The sequence below is a fragment of the Pseudorasbora parva genome, chromosome 1 (genome assembly GCF_024679245.1).
Source record: "Pseudorasbora parva isolate DD20220531a chromosome 1, ASM2467924v1, whole genome shotgun sequence".
Lineage (NCBI taxonomy): Eukaryota > Metazoa > Chordata > Actinopteri > Cypriniformes > Gobionidae > Pseudorasbora > Pseudorasbora parva.
Window position 1 is genome coordinate 45,015,631 of NC_090172.1, and position 21,265 is coordinate 45,036,895.

The 21,265-nt window shown below is 37.2% G+C and overlaps 1 protein-coding gene across 4 annotated transcripts in view; it reads left to right on the top strand.

Annotated features, from left to right (window-relative positions):
• dennd2b (DENN domain containing 2B) overlaps positions 1 to 20,440 on the top strand; it is a 65,075-nt gene extending 44,635 nt beyond the window's left edge. For all 4 annotated transcript variants that reach the window (XM_067442730.1, XM_067442742.1, XM_067442728.1 and 1 more), the window contains 12 exons: positions 128 to 312; positions 1,076 to 1,185; positions 2,124 to 2,193; positions 6,555 to 6,632; positions 7,136 to 7,276; positions 8,234 to 8,382; positions 14,911 to 15,088; positions 18,195 to 18,236; positions 18,421 to 18,532; positions 18,896 to 19,138; positions 19,396 to 19,482; positions 19,960 to 20,440. In XM_067442730.1, coding sequence (XP_067298831.1) covers positions 128 to 312; positions 1,076 to 1,185; positions 2,124 to 2,193; positions 6,555 to 6,632; positions 7,136 to 7,276; positions 8,234 to 8,382; positions 14,911 to 15,088; positions 18,195 to 18,236; positions 18,421 to 18,532; positions 18,896 to 19,138; positions 19,396 to 19,482; positions 19,960 to 19,994 — 1,430 coding nt within the window. In that variant the 3' untranslated portion in view covers positions 19,995 to 20,440. The remainder of the gene's footprint in view (positions 1 to 127; positions 313 to 1,075; positions 1,186 to 2,123; positions 2,194 to 6,554; positions 6,633 to 7,135; positions 7,277 to 8,233; positions 8,383 to 14,910; positions 15,089 to 18,194; positions 18,237 to 18,420; positions 18,533 to 18,895; positions 19,139 to 19,395; positions 19,483 to 19,959) is intronic.
• Positions 20,441 to 21,265: the final 825 nt, after the last annotated feature.

The following is a 21,265-nucleotide window of genomic DNA, read 5'->3' on the forward strand; positions in this document are numbered from 1 at the left end:
ATTATCTTATTATCAAACTGTTATTTAATGAGAAAAATCTGCTATTTATATGAAAATTATATTAAAAATAAAGTGCACACAATATACAAACACATTTTATATATTTTGATTTTTTTTTTTTACACAGCCCACACTCAGAGGTTACTGAAGCTGCAGTCTATGCTGCGAAGTGCACCCAGTTACAGGACGCTGGAGCTGCAGTTGATCGAGTGGCAGGAAAGGGAGCTCTTTGAGTACTTTGTGGTGGTCTCCCTTAAGAAAAAGCCCACCAAAAACTCTTATACTCCAGAAGTCACCTACCAGTTCCCCAAGGTGAATATTCTTGGTAAAAGGGGGGGGCGATACTGTTTCTTTTACATTTGCATTACTTCTGATGCTTACCAATGTGTAGCTGAAGAGTAATATACATCACTGTTTGTTCTCTTTATCAGCCTTGTTTAGGGTCAATTCTCACAGAGTTGCTATCAAACCGTTTCAAACAGCTTGATATATAATTGTATATAATTCTTACTGCTTTCTGAATGTCATTCATATTGAGTTTTGTGAACAAATTTGTACACTACTGTTCAAACTTTTAGGGTCAGAAAATTTTATTTTTAAAGAGATTAATGCTTTTAAAATGAAAGTAAAATACTTTTAAATGATAATTATGTATGCCATTATATATGCATTAAAAACAGGGCTGAAAATCCAGATGCTTTAAGCTCTTATCGTTGGGAATGTATTGACAATAAGTGCCGTAAGCAGGAAATCGTTGCCATAGCAATCATGTTTAGTTAAAGAGATAGGTTTTTAATTAGCTAAGATCTGCTTCAGTGATTGTGTTCTCTTGAGAGGCTGAAATATGTTGACACTCTGCCCAACAGAGGGTCACCCCCATCTATGTGCTTTTAAGCTAGAACAGAGGGCCGATGGTGGCATGGGTGGTGGTAGGAGCGGGGGATTGACCCCTTGTGGGGTGGAAAAATATTCTGTAAATACTTGACATAATGAAAGTCTGAAGGGATACTATAAAGAGGCTGTGTAAATATACTTGAACGATTTCTTACTAGGTCTTTTCCTCTAACCCTCACAGTTAGAGAGACTCACCAAGCAGATGAGGGAAGCTGAACAGAGACTCAAGGCTATCCCACAATTCTGCTTCCCAGATGCCAAAGACTGGAGCCCTGTGTCTGAATACAACAGGTATCATTGTTTCCTTGTATGTAGGGATGCACAGGTATTAAAATTCTGGCCGATATTGATTATGATGTGCAGTATGAAATATGGATAACTATTCATGACAAGAAAATGGTAGAGTTGAGATGAGAGTCTGTATAATAGAGAAATAGAAATTACGGAATCTAGTATGTGTCTTCAAGTTAGTACTAAATGATGATCTAAAAATAGGTGGAAATGAGTCTGCACGATTAAAGATACAAAAATCGACCAATAGATATAAAAAAAATCACTGTTGGAACTGATAGCCATGTGGGCAGCGCTCCAGCATGCAGTGCAATTGTGCTTCGGACAACCCAAGGTCAAATCCTGGCTTGTGGTTCTTCTATTTTGCTACCTGTCTACTCTCCAGCCATCCTATCTGAAAAAAGGCATAAAAATGACAAAAATACATCACTAATATTAAATGATAACCAATATGGTCCCAAAATGTGGTCTCCATTATCAACATTTGGTGTTTATCACTAAATTTCAGGCAAATTTCAAGGCACATTTTGGGGGGACATTTTGGGGAAAATCTACATTCAAGAGCAATTTTACATAGATTTGTTGGAATGGTACTTTCCATCAAGACAATTACTCTACATTACATTCTGAACAACACTACCCCACAATCAGTTTATCAACTGAACTGTAATATTGCAATTTCAATTTAAACTTCCACAAGTGTTCGTAGTCAAATTCCCCATGTCATAAACTCTCAGTAATTTGAGTAAGTTCTTTAGATTTTTGTAAACATCTTAGCTGCCTGATAAAGTCTTCTAACCACAAGATATGCCTCAAAAGCAAAGTCTTCAGTCTCAAGAGCATTTCTTCTCAAGTGGTTTTAAACACACTTTCTTCTTATCACCTTATCTACATGGGGGTTTGGGTACTAATGGTGGTTGTCTTTGATTTTGCTTTAGTGAGACCTTCTCTTTCATGCTCACCGGAGAAGATGGCAGTAGACGCTTTGGGTATTGCAGACGGCTTCTGGTGAGTCTTTTTCTCATGAATGCTTTTCTTTCTCCTTTAGTTTTTTTCTAGTATAACCATACATATATTATATATTGCATCAAATGTAATTAAAGGCCAAGCATATGGATAGAGGTTGTGGTCAGTAACTTGAGAAAAAAATTGGTTTGCTCTTTTTTTTTGTGCTCGAAGAGAAACAGATTCTCATAAACGTGTCTCCTCCGGTTTAATGAGAGTTTCTCAGGAGACGAATGGAAATGCAAACCATCAAAAGATGTCATAGTACTGTAAGATTCGGTCATATATTTGTGTGTTTTGGAGTTTTGTAGTGATTATTGTTTTTGGATGTTGTGGTGAACTGCATGTTTCATGGTTTTATTTGTGAATGTTCAGTTAAGAATGTGCTGCTTTTTTCTGTACATTATTGTTATGAGTTTTAGTATACAAACGTTTTGCATTAAAGTGCATGTTAAAAGGTTTTCTGTGGTTTGAGAATTAAATGGTAAATCATTTCATTCATTTAACAAGTGTCCTGGAAATAAAAAAGATCAATGTCTAGTTCATATTCTCTAGTTAATAGTTTTAGATGTTGAACTTGCTTTTATAGATGTGGCCTTGTGTTGTTCAGTTTTAGAGTGATTGGCTTCATTATTGGCTTGTTGGATTTCTTTAGCTTCTGTTATTTCTCAGTTTGTCTTTTTGAGCATCTGAATAGCCCAGTGGAGAGAAGTGTTGACTGCGTTCCCTGCAGGGAGGAAGTCCAGGGGCTGGCATGAGGGCGGCATTCCTGAGGATTTGAACCCAGCTCCACATGCTTGAATTAATCAGCCATTTGTAAAAAGTCAGCAGAGGAGAATTGCATACCTAATATGGACAAGAGGAATGGGATTCTTTGTGTCTGTGTGCTTTGAGAGACACTAACCTGGTTGGACTCCTAGAAAATAGCCAGACTTTCGATTGTTTAGTGAATTGCGTGTGACAACTCATTCGTTTTGTGGAGCTGCACCTGTGCTGTGTTTACACTGGAGATTCTGCATTCATTTTAGACTCAGACCATGCACTATTTCACATTTAACTTTAGGTTATAAACTGAATACAACAACACAGTTCATAAAATGTTGACTAGGATGACAATGTTTAAAGGGGGTGATTATTTTAATTATTCCATCCCCAGGTTTTAAAGAAAAAGCTTTAAAAAAATCTATTTAAACAGCATGAAGCTATGGCTCTCATTTTAACTCCCCTAAATCCATTTGATGTGGCTTTTAAGTTTAAGCTGCAATTTTGTGAGCAGCAAAATCTCTCTCTCTCTCTCTCTCTCTCTCTCTCTCTCTCTCTCTCTCTCTCTCTCTCTCTCTCTCTCTCTCTCTCTCTCTCTCTCTCTCTCTCTCTCTCTCTCTCTCTCTCTCTCTCTCGCTCTCAATTTTAGTGGTGCCTGCTAAACCGACCATCACTATTGCTCATACTTATCAAGTCAAACATCCCACAACATTTGTAATACAGACATTAATGACACCTAAAATATGCAAAATCTTGATAAATCTGCACTGTTGTTCGAAAGTTTGAGGTCAGCAAGTATTGATCAATGTGATAAACTTAAACAAAAGTGACAGAAAACACATTAATAATGTTACAAAAGATTACCCTTTCAAACAAAGGCTGTTCTTTTTTTAAGTTTCTGTTCATTAAAGAATCTTGAAAAAATTAATCATGGTTTCCACAAAACAATAATATTTCACATTATTTCTTTTTTTACTGTATTTTGCTCAAATTAATTCAGCCTCTGTGACATGGTAGTAGGGCTGGGCGATATGACGAAATATATCGTCTGGACGATAGAAAATGTCTATCGTTTTATATAAGGCTCTATCGCTTACGCCACGATAAGGCGTTTATGGCAGAATTTTACGTCAAGATGCACCTCACGCCACGGCTTGCCCATGCACGCTGCAATACATAAACAAACATAGATGAAGACGGTAGTAGACGCGGTTCAGACCAGGGTAATTCTCAGAGTAATTATGCCAGAATAGTGACATAAGCGCTCAAAACAAACTTCAGACACAGACGCTGCAACGGGCTTTTACGCGTGGCACACCATATAGCCATATATTGAAATATTTTAATGGCAGGTGTAGGGATGGCGAAAACTAAACATTTTCTTGACCGACCACCGAGCCTCATTAGCCGGTTGAAACCGGTTAACCGATTAGTTTAAAATATGCTGCGCTATTTAAAGGGTTACTTCAGCGATTAGCATATGGCTTTGTATCAGTAGAAACCCTGGAGAATATTTAAATTATTGTGCTTTCCCCCCTCATATCTCCCTGAGACAAGAGATTTATGCATTTTATTTCTGAAAAAATTCCTCCTATGATGCAAAATGACGATTTTTGCATCATAGGAGGAATGTTTGCCCAGAGGCTAAAGACTACAGCCAGCAGAGGGAGCTATTTCAGCATGTTTTGAATCCGCGCATGGGGGATGGGAGATTACACTCAGCTGGCAGGGAGAGCTCAGCTTGCAGACAGGATCATTTAAACGGAGCTATGGTGAGCAATGTAAGTCTTTTAACTTCTCAAATTAATTTCTATGAAAGTTAAGCTTGCAAAGGCATGAACTGAAACGCGTGCCAGACTGAACTCGCGTTGTGAATGTATGCCGCGAATGTAGTCGCGATTACCTCAGCTCTCATCACTCGTGCAGTTAGTGCTCAGTGCTGTGATACTCGCGCGGTGACTCACTCATTATATTGAACACACACGTTCAGTTTTTAATTGTAGTGTCTTCTCTAACTCAGTCACTGTAATCAAGTTGGTGGCTTTGGGAATGGCACAGGGCAGCGAAGCATTCTGGGCATTGTAGTCTTTCATCCCCATGGGACAAAAATACATTTTCTGTCTTTTCTCAGTCTAGAAGACACCAAATTCAAAAATAATTTCACATTTCTACTGCATTGATGACCCAGTTTAAATACAGATTCATCTTCCCAGCGCTGAAGTACCCCTTTAAAATAACAGCCGCGAGCCGCGCTCCCTCTGTCTCTCTCTCGCTCTCTCACTCACACACAACACGCGCTGCCGCCTCCCTTCCACTCGCGTCACTTTTTTAAAATCCCCCACAGCACGAAACACGAGTCCCGCAAACGCGCCGCAGAGGAGCTTATTTGTAATCAGAGGACAAATGGCTCCTTAGTTTCGAAATGGTATAGGTACAAGGTGAGCGCATTGTAAATAAAGGCGTTAGTCCAGCGTTATAGCTCATTTGAATCATTGCCGCGGCTCATTTAAGAAAATGACCGTTCCGAAGAGACGCCGCTTTAGTTCGAGGTAGTGCTAACAATAATAAAGAAAGACGATCAACACCTTATGTGTTACCACTGAAATGAAGATGTAATATATTTCCAAATGTAAGCCCATCTTAAGCGAAATGCAAGCTTCATACAGTCGTCTGCCCTGACTCTAACCTCGAGTGTTTACTTTTTGCAAACCTTGTGAGCGCGCAAACCCAAACGCTGTGACCTCGCGCCAAATGTTTTTATTGGTTTATTAAGTACAAACAGGCGAGTTATGAAAAATTGAGTGCGAGGGATATGTTCAATCACACAAAAAGATTTTGGAATGAGACTTCCAACTGTAGTAGCGTTTAGTCCACTGTCTATAATAGCCTAATTTAGAGATCACTTTTTTATTTATTTTAACCAACAACTTTGATCGGTTAACGTTGATACGGTCAGCCAAACGGTCATGGTTAACAAACGGGCAGGTGTTAACTTTACCAACAGTCTTGCTTTAAAAAAAGGTTCTAAATAAAATAAAAATGTAGTCCATACTACCTTTATTTGTTTTGTAGGCTATATCATTTCAAACTGTATTTCCACATTGCAATTTTGTATAGACTATTCATAAACTGAATTAACAGAAAAATTGCTATATCGTTATGTATATCGTTATCGGGATATCAAATGAGCTATATCGGGATATGAAATTTTGGCCATATCGCCCAGCCCTACATGGTAGTGTCTGGTACAGTAATAAAACATGCAAAACAATCCTATATTCTTCTGTTGAAGGACCCAAGCCATATCTAGAAACATGAGACTTGTGGTTTGGGCTTTCAGCCACTCAAAACACTCTAGCAACTGCATAGCTTAAAAAGTGATCTTCTAAAAATTCCCTGAGAATGATCCACAACACTCTAGTGTCATGGTGGCAACTTTTGCAGGTGCAAGCACCACCAAATTCTCTGCAAATTCAGCTCTCACAGATATGATTTAGTACATTTTACTGAAATCACCTGGATTCTTTCATGTGTTGCGTACCCCCCAGTTACTTCATGTGATGATTTAATTGCTTGTGTAATCTTTTTCTCCACACCTGCAGCCGAGTGGGAAAGGGCCTCGCCTTCCTGAAGTGTATTGTGTCATCAGTCGACTGGGCTGTTTCAACCTGTTTTCCAAGGTGAGCTCAGGTTTGCTCATTCACACACAGCTCAACACTGTCTCTCTGGCTGTCAGACATGGGCACAGCTAAAGTGAGGCTTATGCTGGCATCGGGGAACAGTCAACTTAGTACATCTGTTTTTCTCCCTGGCCTATTAAACCACTGTTATTTCCTTCACTTCCACCTTCCACTCATGGGAAAGTAAGGAAGAAGTATAAATCCTGTATCCAACCTTGGTAATCATAATATTCAGTGGAAATCTGAACTGCATGTTTTCGTCAATCTTGAAAGAAAAAAAAATAATGTAGCTGATGAAAACCATGACTTGCTAGTGACATGTTAGAATTCCAGAGACTTCCACACAAAAAAAATCTGAAAGGAAAAAAGAAACAGACCAAAGGAAATCGATCACTGTTCTGTAATGTATAAGTCTGTAGTCTAGCAGTGTCACAATCTATGTAGCTCTGCCTGTTAACTCTGGTATGTTCTCCATCAAGTAATTTGGCTTTCATTTGTTACAGATCCTTGATGAAGTGGAGAGAAGGAGAGGGATCTCAGCCGCTTTGGTGTATCCTTTCATGAGGAGTGTGATGGAATCTCCTTTCCCAGCACCAGGCAAAACCATAAAAGTCAAAACCTTCCTGCCTGGAGCAGGAAATGAGGTTAGATCCTTCTCTCATATAATTTAGACTGCTGTGTTCTCTGCTGTAAATTAGTACACATTTATTCAACAGTTCTAAACACAAATCTGATCAGCAAAATTATATATTATAAATTATTTATTTTTTCCCTGTGAAAATTATTTCTTCATGCTTTAAAATAGCTTGAACTGAACTCTACAATTTCAAACCACATATTTTGAGTCTTTGTTTCTCTGCAGTTTTTAGGAGAAAATGCTCAGCAATGGTGTTGACGAGTAAATTTGCACATGGTTTGTGTTTTAACAACACCACATAGACATATACAACATTTAAAAACTTGATTTTCACCACAGACTCTATTCAGGACTGTTCAACAGTAAGGACTTTAACTGCCAGCAAAAAATGATTCCTTATTATTTTTTTATTTAAGAATTAATGTTTAAAGTAATAAATTAAATTCACAACTTGACATAACAAATTCTCAGTGTATGATTTTTATATTATATAATACATACTATAATTATTATTAAATATATTTATTATTAATGATTAGTGGATTTTATTTATTTATCAATAATCAAATGTTACATTTTCTTAACATAGGAAAGTTGCAATATTTGCTGGAAATTATACAGTTTATTATTATTATTATTATTATTATTATTATTATTATAGAGGAAATAGCTATAAAACATTTTTGCTGGAGAATGATGGCCTACGTGGCAAAACGTACTTCTGTCATAAATGTCTGGTCCTATTGTGCACAATTCATTAGTGCATGTTCTTCTAAAATTGTTTTTATATGTGTAATGAAAGATCTTTCAGCAAAATGTAATACATTTCTCTCCCTCCAAAATTACTTTTTCTGCTGTATGCATGTGGGGGAGGGGGACAATATTAGCCAATAGTAATATTTTCAATTTTCTTAACAGCATGCATATTGCTCATTGGCTTAATGCAGTGTTTTATTTTCCCCAGGTGATTGAGTTACGGAGGCCTATGGACTCCAGACTAGAGCATGTGGACTTTGAAAGTCTGTTCAATTGCCTGAGTGTACGACAGGTGGTACGTGTTTTTGCCTCTCTGTTGCTGGAGCGAAGGGTCATCTTTGTGGCTGACAAGCTAAGGTGAGAAACCCTTGTGTGTTAGCTCAAGTGTCTGAGTTATCATGCGACGACAGCCTTTGAGCCAATGAATATGAACCGTCAAGTGTAGGCAGCATATCATCTCATGTAACACTCTTCATTCCCATGAGAAAGTTCTTGCTTTTTCAGACCAAACATGGTCAAACAGTCCTCCCAAATGGTTATGTGTTTCTAAGACAAGCTGACCACTGTGACAACAGCAGTTTGAGTGTGGCCTAACAGCAGATGTTCTCAATAACCTCTTTCTTCACTGATGTGCAGTGTCACTTCCAGTTTTCCGTCTGCTCATTCAGAGCCTGTAAAATAACATCTGCTACAAATAAAAGAATTTTATCTTTTTAGGTCATGGTTTTTCTCCTCCTGTTGGTGATTTTTGTTGCTGTAGTCTTTGTTTTCTCTATTCCTATTCCGTTCTCAATCCTAAAGTTAGAAATTCAAACTCAGTGATCATCCCAATATAAGAGGACAAAGTGTAGAAAAACATCATTCCATATTTGTCAGTGACCATGGGGATTCTGAATGGAATACCAATCATAGTATGGGTCCAAATGTTCCAACCAATCTGTTTTGGTTTATCTGGGCAGAAAATGGCTGTTTTCGGGCCCAATTCAGTTTTGTCTGTCAGTGTCCTAACAGTGCATATGGCAAATAGCAGCCTTCACTGCGGTTTTGGTTAAAGGGTGACCCAACGACTGCTCCATGCAGGCCACTGCTAAATTCATCATATTTGACCACACCCTCTAACACTGGGCTAAACTCCCAGGAGTCCCTGGTGATCTAAATACAGAAGTGGGTCAGGCCAGAGACAGGGCTTTGGTTCTGTTAGGGATGTTATGGTCCCTGAAGGTTTCTGCACCCCCCTCTGAGCCTTCGTGCTTGGTCACGGAAGCTTGTGGCCGGGCATGGGGGGTCATTAGGGAGTAGGTTATTTGTGAAAGCTTAATCTCCACAAATCATCAGCCAGTTTAAACAAACAGCAGTGGGTGATGTGGGGCGGGCAGTTACTGTGATGGAAGGAATGCACTTCCTGTGTGAGTGACTGCGTGTGTATCTCTCTAATCGGTGGCCATATTGTCACAGGGTGACGGATGTTACTTAATTACAAAAGTTCATTTGGACAGTTTTTGGTTGATTAAGTCAATAAGTGCACGTTAATGCATTTCAAAAGTATGAATAATTTGTCTTTTTAAAATGACATCAACACAGTCAGAATAAAATCATACCTGTAAATAAAATCATACTTTTGAAGTTGGACTAACAAACTTTGATTATGCCACTGTAGCTTGGCTTCATCCAGCATGTTAATCCGGTCATTCTCAATCAGTGGTCCAGGACCCACTAGGTGGCCTCAGCAAACTTCACACATTATAGTTTAAAAAAAGATTTGTTAGAAATATAGCAGAAATACTGGAGGAAATATCTTAGCTTAAAATGGGGGCCTTCGAGTCAGAAAGTACACTGGTAAAAAATTATGTATATATATTTTTTTTCTGTGTATGTGAACACAGTGGTATTGAACTAGTAGTCATGTGTTAAAATCTAGGTATTGATCTAGATGCGTTTTAAATATATTTGTATTTATATTTAAAGCTGCAGTCCGTAACTTTTTGCGCTCTGTTGGTTGATAAACAGATCTGCATGCGTCTTGTGGAAGAACATTACAGCCGGATCTACTTCTCTCTGTTTATGTCTATGGCGAGTAACAAAGGGACGGTGCTCCTCTGCAGCAGTTCATACCAGATCTGTCTGAAATAGTCCCAGTATAAACACTTATTATAAAGTGTACCATAATTATTCAGGATAGGACAAAAACACGTTTGGAAAATGGATTCATGTTATACATTCTCATTATATAATTTTTGTAAATCTTGAACACAAAAAAAAGTAACGGACAGCAGCTTTAAATATAACCTTCTTCTTACATGGTACACCAATGGTTTAGTTCACATACCTAAGAATATTTGACTCAGAATAGCAAAACATGTTTTTTCTTTGAATCAGAGAAACAAAGCAGTATGTTCTCTGTTGTCGTTCAAAGTACGCTTTTCAAAACCGCTCTTTGTAAATGGGTTTGAATCACACCCATTATCATAATAGATATAGCTCTAGTTACAACATTATGCTGTTAAGCCAAGTATTGACATTCCATGGGCTTGGCCCTGTTCAAAACAGGATAGGTGGATTGATGGGATTTGGTCCAGACCTGGCCATGTTGCTCGGCAACCTTAGGTGGATTATGGGCAACGCTAGACTAAGGCAGAAAACTCTCCTTCCTCCCACATCAAGGACATTGCTGCAGCTCTCATGAGAAAGGCCACTGCAATCCAATTCCAAAAAATGCCTGCCAACAGTGTATGATGTATGCTTCTGTAGCTTGTAACATATATTTGCTGCTTAGGATCTGACAGAAAGAAAACTCACTCCATGTTAGGCAATGCTTTCCTTGGGATTTCACGTGCATTTGTGTTTTAACCCTTTTTCCACTGCATAGACGCTTTGTGAAGCGTAAACCATCCAATTTCTTGTGGCACAGAATGTAATTGTTTTCGAATCACAAACTTTTCCATTAGCTGTATGATTGTCTAGGGAGCACCTCTGCCCAAACCAGACACTGATATTCAGTCATGCTGCTGTGTGAGTTTCTGTGGGGGGGAGAGCAGCTTTGATTGCTTTCAAACATCACCCAATATTACATAAAAGAATAACTAATAATACAATCATTTTTTAAGCATTTGTTTTAATTGTAATTGTTTCTACTGAAATTTCTGTATAATGATATTAGCATTCTGCGTGGGTATAAAATGACAGGAAGGATCGAGTTAAAATCTGATGTGTTGTCTGGTTTTGTCGTTTTCAAATTACTTCCTTTTTCAGGGGTACATTGTGTGCAAATTTTTGTGTAGCTGTAGACGTCTTCCTCTAGTTAGTGAATGTTGTTTTTAAATCAATCAGAGCACAGAGAGCCAGGTGGAAAAATGTTTTGTGTCCCAGACAAGGTGATAAGAAAAAGAGACGGAAGGCCTTTAGGCAAATGTTATACGGTATTGCCAAGTTGGCCAGAGACTTTTGTGTGGCTAGTTTCGGAAATAAACAAGCCAAAAAATATTTGAACATTTGACAGATTTAAAAAGATTTAAATAACCTAGTCATTATACAATATGTGTTTTATGTCCTGCCTTGCTGAAAGTTCTAGGTATTTTTTTCTTCTCTTTTTTCCTCTTTCTGTTCTTTTATTATCACAGGAATTTCAATATATTGCATAATGGTGGGAACATAAACCTTGTGTTTTGGCAGCCGTTTACATCCACATACTGCATGTCACCATTGGTTAAACATGCAGAAGCTCTCGTTAAATATATAAAATTACTTTCAAGGCTCTCTTTCCAAAAGCCAGCCAGCCATTCAACATTACCATTATTTTAGGAGTCATGAAAGATGCAATATTGTTTACTGGTATCTGAATACTGAATCTGTCCAGTTCAGTTTGAATGGTTAAATGAAAGCATATGTATTTTTGCTCAGATTAGGATCTTGAATTTTCACCCTTGAGCTGCTTCTGTTCCAAATTATTCTTTTTTGGGCTAACTCACATTGCTCACAAGAGACAACAAATTCTAGCAGTTTTTGATTTTCACTGGATCATTCTTATTATTAGTATTATTTATATACTATTACATAATCATTTTTTGTTGTAATTTTATTGTAATATTTTAATTTAGTTTTTAATACTGTATGTTAAGTTCAAGATTTTCATTTAATATGTGTATTTCATTTTATTTGAACACAAGCCTGTTAACCCTGATTGTGTGTTTGAGGCGGTGTGAAATTGACAGTTTGGTTTCCCAGCAATTGTAACATTTGCCGTTTGCCAGAGATGTTGAATTACATTTTCAAATAGAATCTTTTACATGTTTAGAATCTTCACACCAAGAACGATAAGTATAAAGATAACCGTGATGATAACTATATTAGCATCCAGACCAACAAACAGTAACACTGTTTATTCTAAGTGTGCGTTGCTGGTTTGTCGTCTGCTGCTTAAAATACTCATTCTCTTTAAAGCGGAATGGATTCTGATTGGCTGTCAATGATTTAGCCTTCGTCAGCTGAAAGGAAAAGGGTTCTGAAAATGATCGCAATGATACACCGTAATCTCTGTACGATTGTCGTTATTATTGTGGTGTGGACAATATTCTTTCATATTTAGAATGATTTTTTTTTTTTATAACTATGTATATTTATCATTGTCATTATAGTTATCATCCTTGAATTGATCAGCAAGAATAAAGGCCTGTTCACTTAAAGTTCTCAAATAGACCTATAATAGCAGTTATAGTATAATATACAATATAATATCACATATCTTTTTTTCAGTGTAAAGGATATTTAATTTGGTAATTTTTTAAGACTGCTTTTGTGTGCATACCAGCTCTATATGACAGTCCGGTCCAGGCAAGAGTCAGTCATTAGCTTGCAGCAGTTTTTAGCACAACCCTCTATCCATGTTATTTGGTTCCTGGAGGATTTGGGCAGCATGGAGCAGTGTTTGGACAGGTCTAAAGTTCTGTCTTCATCTTTTCCCAGGAGTATTTGCCTCTGAGGACTCAGTTATGCTGACTTTCCAGGTATCAGCTATCAGAATCTGCCTGTCTCGCCTGTGGCTAGTTTTTAAAAATCTGCTTCTCCCTGTTCCCAGTGTGAACATGCCAGAATGCAAGATGCAGACTCACACACAGACATTCAGACACCACCTAGAGTGTTTTAAGCACAGGCCATGAAATGTAATATTTTGATTTGAAAAAGGGCGAACTGATATGTGTCTCTATTTTAAACACACAAATGAGCACTATTGGAGCTGCAATTATATTTAGTTTACTGTCCACATACCAAATTTTATCACTGGGTTCAGACCTGATCCCCTCTAATTCATGGCTGGAGTCAGTGTGTTTCTGATGGTTTATTTTCTCGGCCTCTGTATACGTGGGCTTCTGTGGTGGATGGGACAGAAAGAGATGAGTGAAAGGAGGGTCAGCCACTATCAACAAGCTTGGGACCGTGAGAAGGCCACTGTGGTATTTGTGACTTTGTGCTTAGCCTTAGCTGTAACATCTCACGGCTGCTTTTAAGGCTCTGAGGAGCTTGATTTACTAACGTGATGTTTTGAATGAGAACGAGCGTTTGTGGTTACAGTGTGGTAGTCCATCGTGATATCATCTTTACCTTATCACCCTTAAGATACGAAGACTTACATGCAGCCTGTTCCACTTACAATGGGCGATGTGGTATTGTAGACGTGGTACCATTTTGAATACAAAGCCACACACACACAAAAACACTGATTTGCTGATTGTCTTGTGGGAACATTATATTCTTTGTGTTGGAACATTTAGAATCATCTGTTGATTTACTGGTAAAGTTTTGACAGTATGTAATTTGTATTTTTCTTGTTTCTTCATAAAACATTTCAAAGTTGCCCCATAGATTTCTATTTTAAGTGCATTTACGTTTATTTGTTTGTTTATAAACTATGTAAGTAAAAATGGTTTCTATGGTAATGTTTGACATGTTAGCATGTTTAGCCTCTGCCTTTTCACTACCTGGGGAAATGCCATTCATTCATGTCATCTTCTTCACCTTGCAAATTCATGTGCATACCATTCAAAAGTTTGGGGTTGTACTTTCTTTAAAATGTTTTTGAAAGCAGTCTCATGCTCACATTTTTTTTAAACACAGTACTAGCAGTTGTTTTAAAATAACTGATTTCTGTTAGAATATATTTTAAAATGTAATTTATTCCCATGAAGGCAAAGCTGAATTTTCAGCATCAGACTTCAGTGATCCTTTAGAAATCTAATTCCCTCTAATATGCTGATATGCTTTTTAAACTTTTTTCAAGATTTGATGAATTAAAATTGATTGGGGACAGTATTTATTTGAAATATATATATATATATATATATATATATATATATATATATATATATATATATATATATATATATATATATATACTTTTATAAGTATTTTACTGTTACTTTTGATCAGTTTGATCTTGTTGCAGACATTTCTAACACTTAATACATTTCTTAGAAAATATTCTGACCCTAAACTTTTGAATAGTTGTGTAGTAACAACACATGTTAAGTTGACCATTTGAGATCAGAATATGTAGTGTTTATTGTAAGTGCAGTGTGTAAAGTACAGTAAAAAAAAAAAAAAAACTACTTTTTATGATGTTTTTCACCATGTTCTCCATGGGGTTTTATGTAACTGATGTCCTGAATCCCACAGGCGCAATGTCAATAATATACAGGAGTCTATTGAATGCCACTGGATATTTTCCTTTGTTGCTTTTATAATCACAGATTCCATTGTCCCCTTGCTAAAGCCAAAATAAACCTGGAAAATCTGGGCTCAATATACTTTTTCCAGAACAGGATTTGCTAAGAAAGTGTGTGAGATTTTGTAAAATCTTGGTGATTGACTGTGTGCATCTCTCTTTCCCTACAGTACTCTTTCCAGCTGTGTTCATGCGGTGGTGGCTTTGCTCTACCCGTTCTCTTGGCAGCACACCTTCATCCCTGTGCTGCCCACCTCCATGGTGGACATTGTCTGCTGTCCCACGCCTTTCCTAGTGGGTATTCTGTCCAGCTCACTGCCAAAGCTCAAGGAACTACCAGTGGAGGAGGTGTGAACACTACCCAACACTTGATATGTCTTATCACAAACATTGCAACAGCTTTTTTGTTGTCAGTTTGTTGTAATTTGATACTTTGTCAAGTGTGTACAACATGTGCTTGTCTGTGGACCAGCCTTAATGAAACGGGTTTGTCTGAAAAACTGTCATTAGATTCAGGGAGCTCATGCAGTTTGTGCACAAATTCCTATTAGGACTGCAAGACATATGAAAATAAATTCAATATCATGTTGTTGTCAAATCGCACAGTGCATTTTTTAAAATTTGCTGACAACACACCAAAATAAAAGCTTGATAATCTAGAGTTCGAAAATGTTGTAATTTTACTGTACAATTATATTATTTTTATCACTCACATTTTATTTTATTCCCCATTTGTTACAATATATTTATTTTTTGCTAAATGATTATTTTTTTCTCTCCATAATAATCTATTTAAAATCATAATAATTTTAGTCAAAACTAAAAGAGGTTTGAGTTGGTTCTTGTAACAAATATGAACACACAAGTCTTTCCCAAATATTTTAGCCCTAAAAAGATTTTAAAAAAATGTAAATCTTTAAGGGTACATAACACACAGTTAATCTTGAGTACCTAGAGAATATTACTGCATCCTTCATATTTCGCTGTACAGATTCTTTCCGAAAACAGCTGAGCTCTGCTGCTGCTCTGGAAAAACAAACTGCATACTTTTTCCTTAACCCTGGGTTCTTTGGGATGCTGAACAACATTATCTTTCCCTCACAACCAGAAACACACGTCTTTAGTGACATTGTTGATTTTGTGGTCTAAAAACTAAATGACTGTGCTGCCGAAGGCTTCCCTAACCTGAACGAAACTCATTGATGGGTGTGCTCTTGCTCTCGCTCGGGTTGACATGCGCACTTGCTCATCCGGGAGAAGGGCCCATATAAGGAACTACGCCCTTCATGACATCATACAGGGCCATACTCTGAATTTTTTTCGGTAATGTATATGAATCCTGAAGGAGTGTATTTTGAATAGAATACTGTAATACATCCAACTCATGTTTAGCAATGAGAATCCAACTCTTTAACAGTGTAAATAAGTCAGAATGCATGAAATAACATTGTACATCCCCTTCAAAAAAAAAAAGTAAACTATTTTTACTTTCTATACAGATGCACTCCGTAACAAAATCAACCCACTAATTCAATAATAATACTTTTTTTCAAGATTCAGTAATTTTTCCTCATGTTCGGAGGTTACTATTCGGAGAGATGTTTCTCTGATTGTGACTTTGAATTCCTGTGAATATGGTCACATTGGCAGCTCTCCTTAACAGTTAAATTATGCTCTTAAAAGCTGCCTGAATATTGAACCCTTAGTTTTCTTGAATTAAATATGTTGCTAAAGTCATTTTCCCAGGTTCAGAATGATGCTGGAAGCAGTGAGAAACATGCTAAGTACAATAACATGCCCAAAACACAGGCCAATTTTTGTGTATGAGCCTTTAATGTGGCGTCAGCTTCATAAGCCTAGCTCAGCATTCCTGGCCAGGCTGTTGCCTTCTCCCCTCTAAACTTTCCCAACTGGGAGACTGTTGTTGTTCCCAACTGCCCAAAAGACAGTGCCAGCAACTGTGTCCTTGGGATTTTGTGCGTTTGGCAGGAGTCATCTTCAGAACGTTCTTGCAAATTGCACTTGGGACATAAGTGGACTTGTAATGGCTATAAGAGCTGACCCTTTGCAGGGAAAACATCTGGAAGCAAACCAATTTGTGGTACTTGTCATTTTTAACACTGCGCTTTAAATGGGTGTCAGGCTCCATCTGTTGTGGATCATATACTTCTGGAAATATTGTGACTCCCAAAACAACTGAATACAGTGTGATTAAACAGAATGATGCTACTCAATGTTTCAGCTGTTGAGATTAAAGATTCGCAAGACTAGTCGAATAAATGATGCAGCTTCTTCTTATCGACATTTGAAAAACTAGTCGTTCACATTATTTTTTATTTATTTGTACATTTATGTTTTGCTTTATATCTGTAAAAAAATCTATATTTAAGTTAGTGTCATTACTGTTCATTTTTAACAAACAATACGTTATTTTTTAAAGTAAATATATCTAGAGTTAAAACATGGAGTAACTTAATCCAGATATTTTAATCCAATCCGCAAATTTGTTCGAAGATCCAAATTAGCCAGTTGTATTAAGTGAAGTACGAAGAACGGACCCATGGATGTGGATTAGTTACATGTTTAGTTACTGTACAAGTTCCACGTTTAGTTGGATTAGTTACTCGTAGTACGTTACTACATGTACTTACTATAGTAATAACAGTAAATTATGCATAATTACAAGTAACTAACCATAAACCAAACCCTATTCATAACCCTATAGTAAGTACATGTAGTTCATTAATATTACTCAATATTTATTTGTGTAAATACAATGTACAACTATATAAAATATGTAAAATAAAGTGTAAAGGCCTGTTCACACCAAGAACGATAACTATAAAGTTAACAATATTAGCATCCACCCCAGTGGACGATATTAAGTTTATTCTACAAGCATGTTTGTCTTCCGCTTAAAATGCTCAAGCTTGTTACATCAGGATGGATTCTGATTGGTTGACAAATCGGATAAAATCGTTCTAATCATTATAGCTGTGGTTTGAACTTTGCTATTCTTCTGCTAACAATTTTTAGAAGTATATTTTTAGCGTTATCTTTAAAGCTATCGTCCTTGGTGTGAACAGGCCTGCCCTTAACCCTAACTTTTTTTTAGGAATACCGTTTATACTTTTAACAGTCTATTGAGTTTGTGCTTATTGGTCCTGCACTGCCTATTGATTCAGTTGGTTTTAATAAATATGTACAATAATTATAATGCAAGGCAAGCACATCAAAGATGGCCTATTTTCCAGTGGCTTCAGTGTGGGATTTGACTATTGGATGTATAGCGATCCATCATTTCAAATAGATTTCTTATACAGACAGTAGTTTTGTCTTCTGGGGATTTGTTAGACTTGTCAGTTAGTCAGTTACATAATTTTTGTTTAAATCTTACTGAAATCCGTTATGGCTCACCTAACCTAATTGAGGCCTGTTTCTCTGTATATTTCAGGCTTTAATGGTCGATCTTGGAACGGACCGCTTCATCAGACAGGTTCGTCCATAAACAATCTCTCTCCATAAAGTTTGACACAAACTCTCCCATGGCTGTAGTGCAGCTAATTGCGTGTTGTCATTAAGATCTGAGAACAAGCGCAATATAAACAAGCGGGCTGTGTCATGTTATGAATCACTGAACATTGTTACAACGTTAATCTTGGTACTCTTCCTGTATACAGATGGATGACGAGGCCTCTCTATTACCACGCAAACTGCAAGCTGCTCTGGAGCAATCTCTCGAACAGAGAAACGACATCATCAATCAAGACTCCGACAGCGAATCAGATGAAGGTGAAAAGCCTGACTTTGTGGCCTTGCCCATCTGTTTTCAATGGACTCACTGGCTATTTGCATATATGCTCTGACTGTAAAGCAGAACATATGGTTTTACTGTTTAATTTCCAATTAAAACAATTTTCTCCCACCATGAACATGAATTGTACCTCATCTTAGATTGATATTTTTTGTCTATGCTTGATACAATAAAATTGGCCAGTTTAGTTGCTCTAGGACATTTTTAATTTATTGGTATTTAAATTTATTAGTAGGACTAACCCCTTGAGATGTACCATCTCATTTTCGAGGAGGGGTTCTAACATGCACACGGTGATGATATTGAAAAATAAATCTTTCTGATATCCCCTCTTTTCACAGAGTGCACCGCCTCTTTGAACAGTGTGGTGTCAGAGGCCTTCATCCGCTTTTTCCTGGAGACCATTGGCCACTATTCCCTGTTTCTTACCCAGGGCGAAAGAGGGGAGCGCATCTTCCAGCGAGAAGCCTTCCGCAAGTCGGTGGCTTCTAAGAGCATCCGCCGATTCCTGGGTGTCTTCATGGAGTCTCAGATGTTTGCTGGATTCATCCAGGATAAGGAGATGAGGAAGTATAGGGCCAAAGGTAAATCTTGCCGGGTCAATTAAAGAAAATGGCTTCTCATAAAACATGATGTTCTATTAGCTTGAGGCCATTAAGTATAATTTGAAACCCACACCCAGCATAATTATACTCTACTTGTGTGGGTCTTTTTCAGATGGGGTGGAAGGGGTATTAAGTTTAAATCAGATCTTTACTGCCACCTTCTGGTCACCAAAAACAATTCTTTTGACAGAAGCTAAAAAATGTATATATGTAAATGAGCATTATTTATTTATCAGGTCTATTTGAGCAGAGAGTGGAACAGTATCTGGAGGAGTTACCAGACACAGAACAGAGTGGAGTCAACAAATTTCTGAAGGGTTTAGGTGAGTACAGCACAGTACTGTATGTGACACATACATATGTAAGGCCATGTGTCCACCAAAGCATTTTCAATAGTCTTCAATGGGAGCGCCGCATATTTAAAAACGTCAGCAGCGCAATGAGCCGCTGAGTGTCTATTTTATGCTGAGCGCTGCACGCTTGACTCATCACTGTCACTTTTTACACAGCCATCAAATCACAGTGGAGGAGGGTTGCGACCAAAAATTAACCATATTCTGCTATTCTTAGAATATACATGTCTCGTTCAGATGACTATATTCGAAAGCAGTTACTAGTAACAAAAAAAACCTGGTGCACCGCTCTCGAACTCCTGCAGCTATATTGTGTCTGGCGTTTTCAGCTTGCTAAAAACACTTTGGTGAACACACGGCCTAAGTATCAACCTTGTTTTATGAAAAGGTATATCAAACATAACAACCTGATACACCAAAGTTTCATCTTATTTTTTCTTTATACAGGAAACAAAATGAAGTTCCTTCATAAAAAGAACTAAAAACACTTTATCATGAAACCAAAAACTGTGGACATTTTCTACAAATGCTACATCTGAAGACCTAACGCAGCCAAGTCTCGTATGTTGTGTCTGTTGTGTTGACTCTGACGTTCTTATTTTTGTACATATTTATGGAAGCTGTGCTGTTAATCTCACATTAGCTCGGTTGTTGTTACCTTTCCTGGTACTTGTTTATGACACTAGAGAAAAAATAGGATGGTACTGAGAGTATGAATGGTTATATTGCAGTATAACCTCCACCCTTAGAGATAACTGCGTTGAGCTGGATGAGATGTATGAATGGAAACTTGACAGGTGGATGTACAGTAGCTGTGTAGTATTTAACGCTAAAATTGATTCCATGAACTGTATTTTGTACATTTATTAACACATGAAGAGTATAATTACCTTATTTACAGTGTTTAATAAAACAAATCAATAAAGCATTTTCTGTTAATTTCTCAATCTGCATTAATGAACAAAATGTTTAGGATCATAGAAAGCAGACCCTATCTGTTCAGTGGAGTTATTCCCATCCTTTTAGTCTGGCTTTTTGGTGTTTAAAATAGCAGCAATGAATAATACACTGGGAATGTTTTGAAACTTGACACATTTTTGCTATATTAAAGAAACATGCACAACTCATGAAATGTGTCCTGAATTGGTCCTCTGTGTACTTCAGTCCATAGCCCACACCCTTCTCTGGAAGACGAATAATGGAAAGTCATCAAAAAAAGTTCTATTATTTTTGTTGAATTAATGTCAACTAAAATGGTTTATCTCAGAGAAAGACAAAGCGACATTTGGACAGGCTTTGTTTTTTGCATAAAATATTATTTTATGCATAACATTTTATGCAGTACAATTTTAAATGAGCAAAATAAATACATTTATATACGCACCTCCAGATAATTATGAACATTAACTGTATATAAATACTTTTAGCGCAAAGTTCTCACAACTTGATGATGTATATTTTAAGCAAATATTTTGGGCAGATTTGTGCTTGGTTAAATGTATTTATGACATGTATTTATATATTTTCTCAATCCACTCTCTTTTGGCAGGTATTGCAAAAAAGGTTTATTTTGGACCCTGCCTGGGCAAGAACAGTCTCGAAAAAATCAAAGCCACTGAGAGCAAGTGCAGAACTGAAATACTTCTCCATAAGTGACACAAAAGGTGCCACACCAAAGGTGTCTTGTAACACTACCAAGAAGGGGAAAAAAGACAGTTCGGGAAAGATGTCAGACAAAAATCTGTGAAAGAAT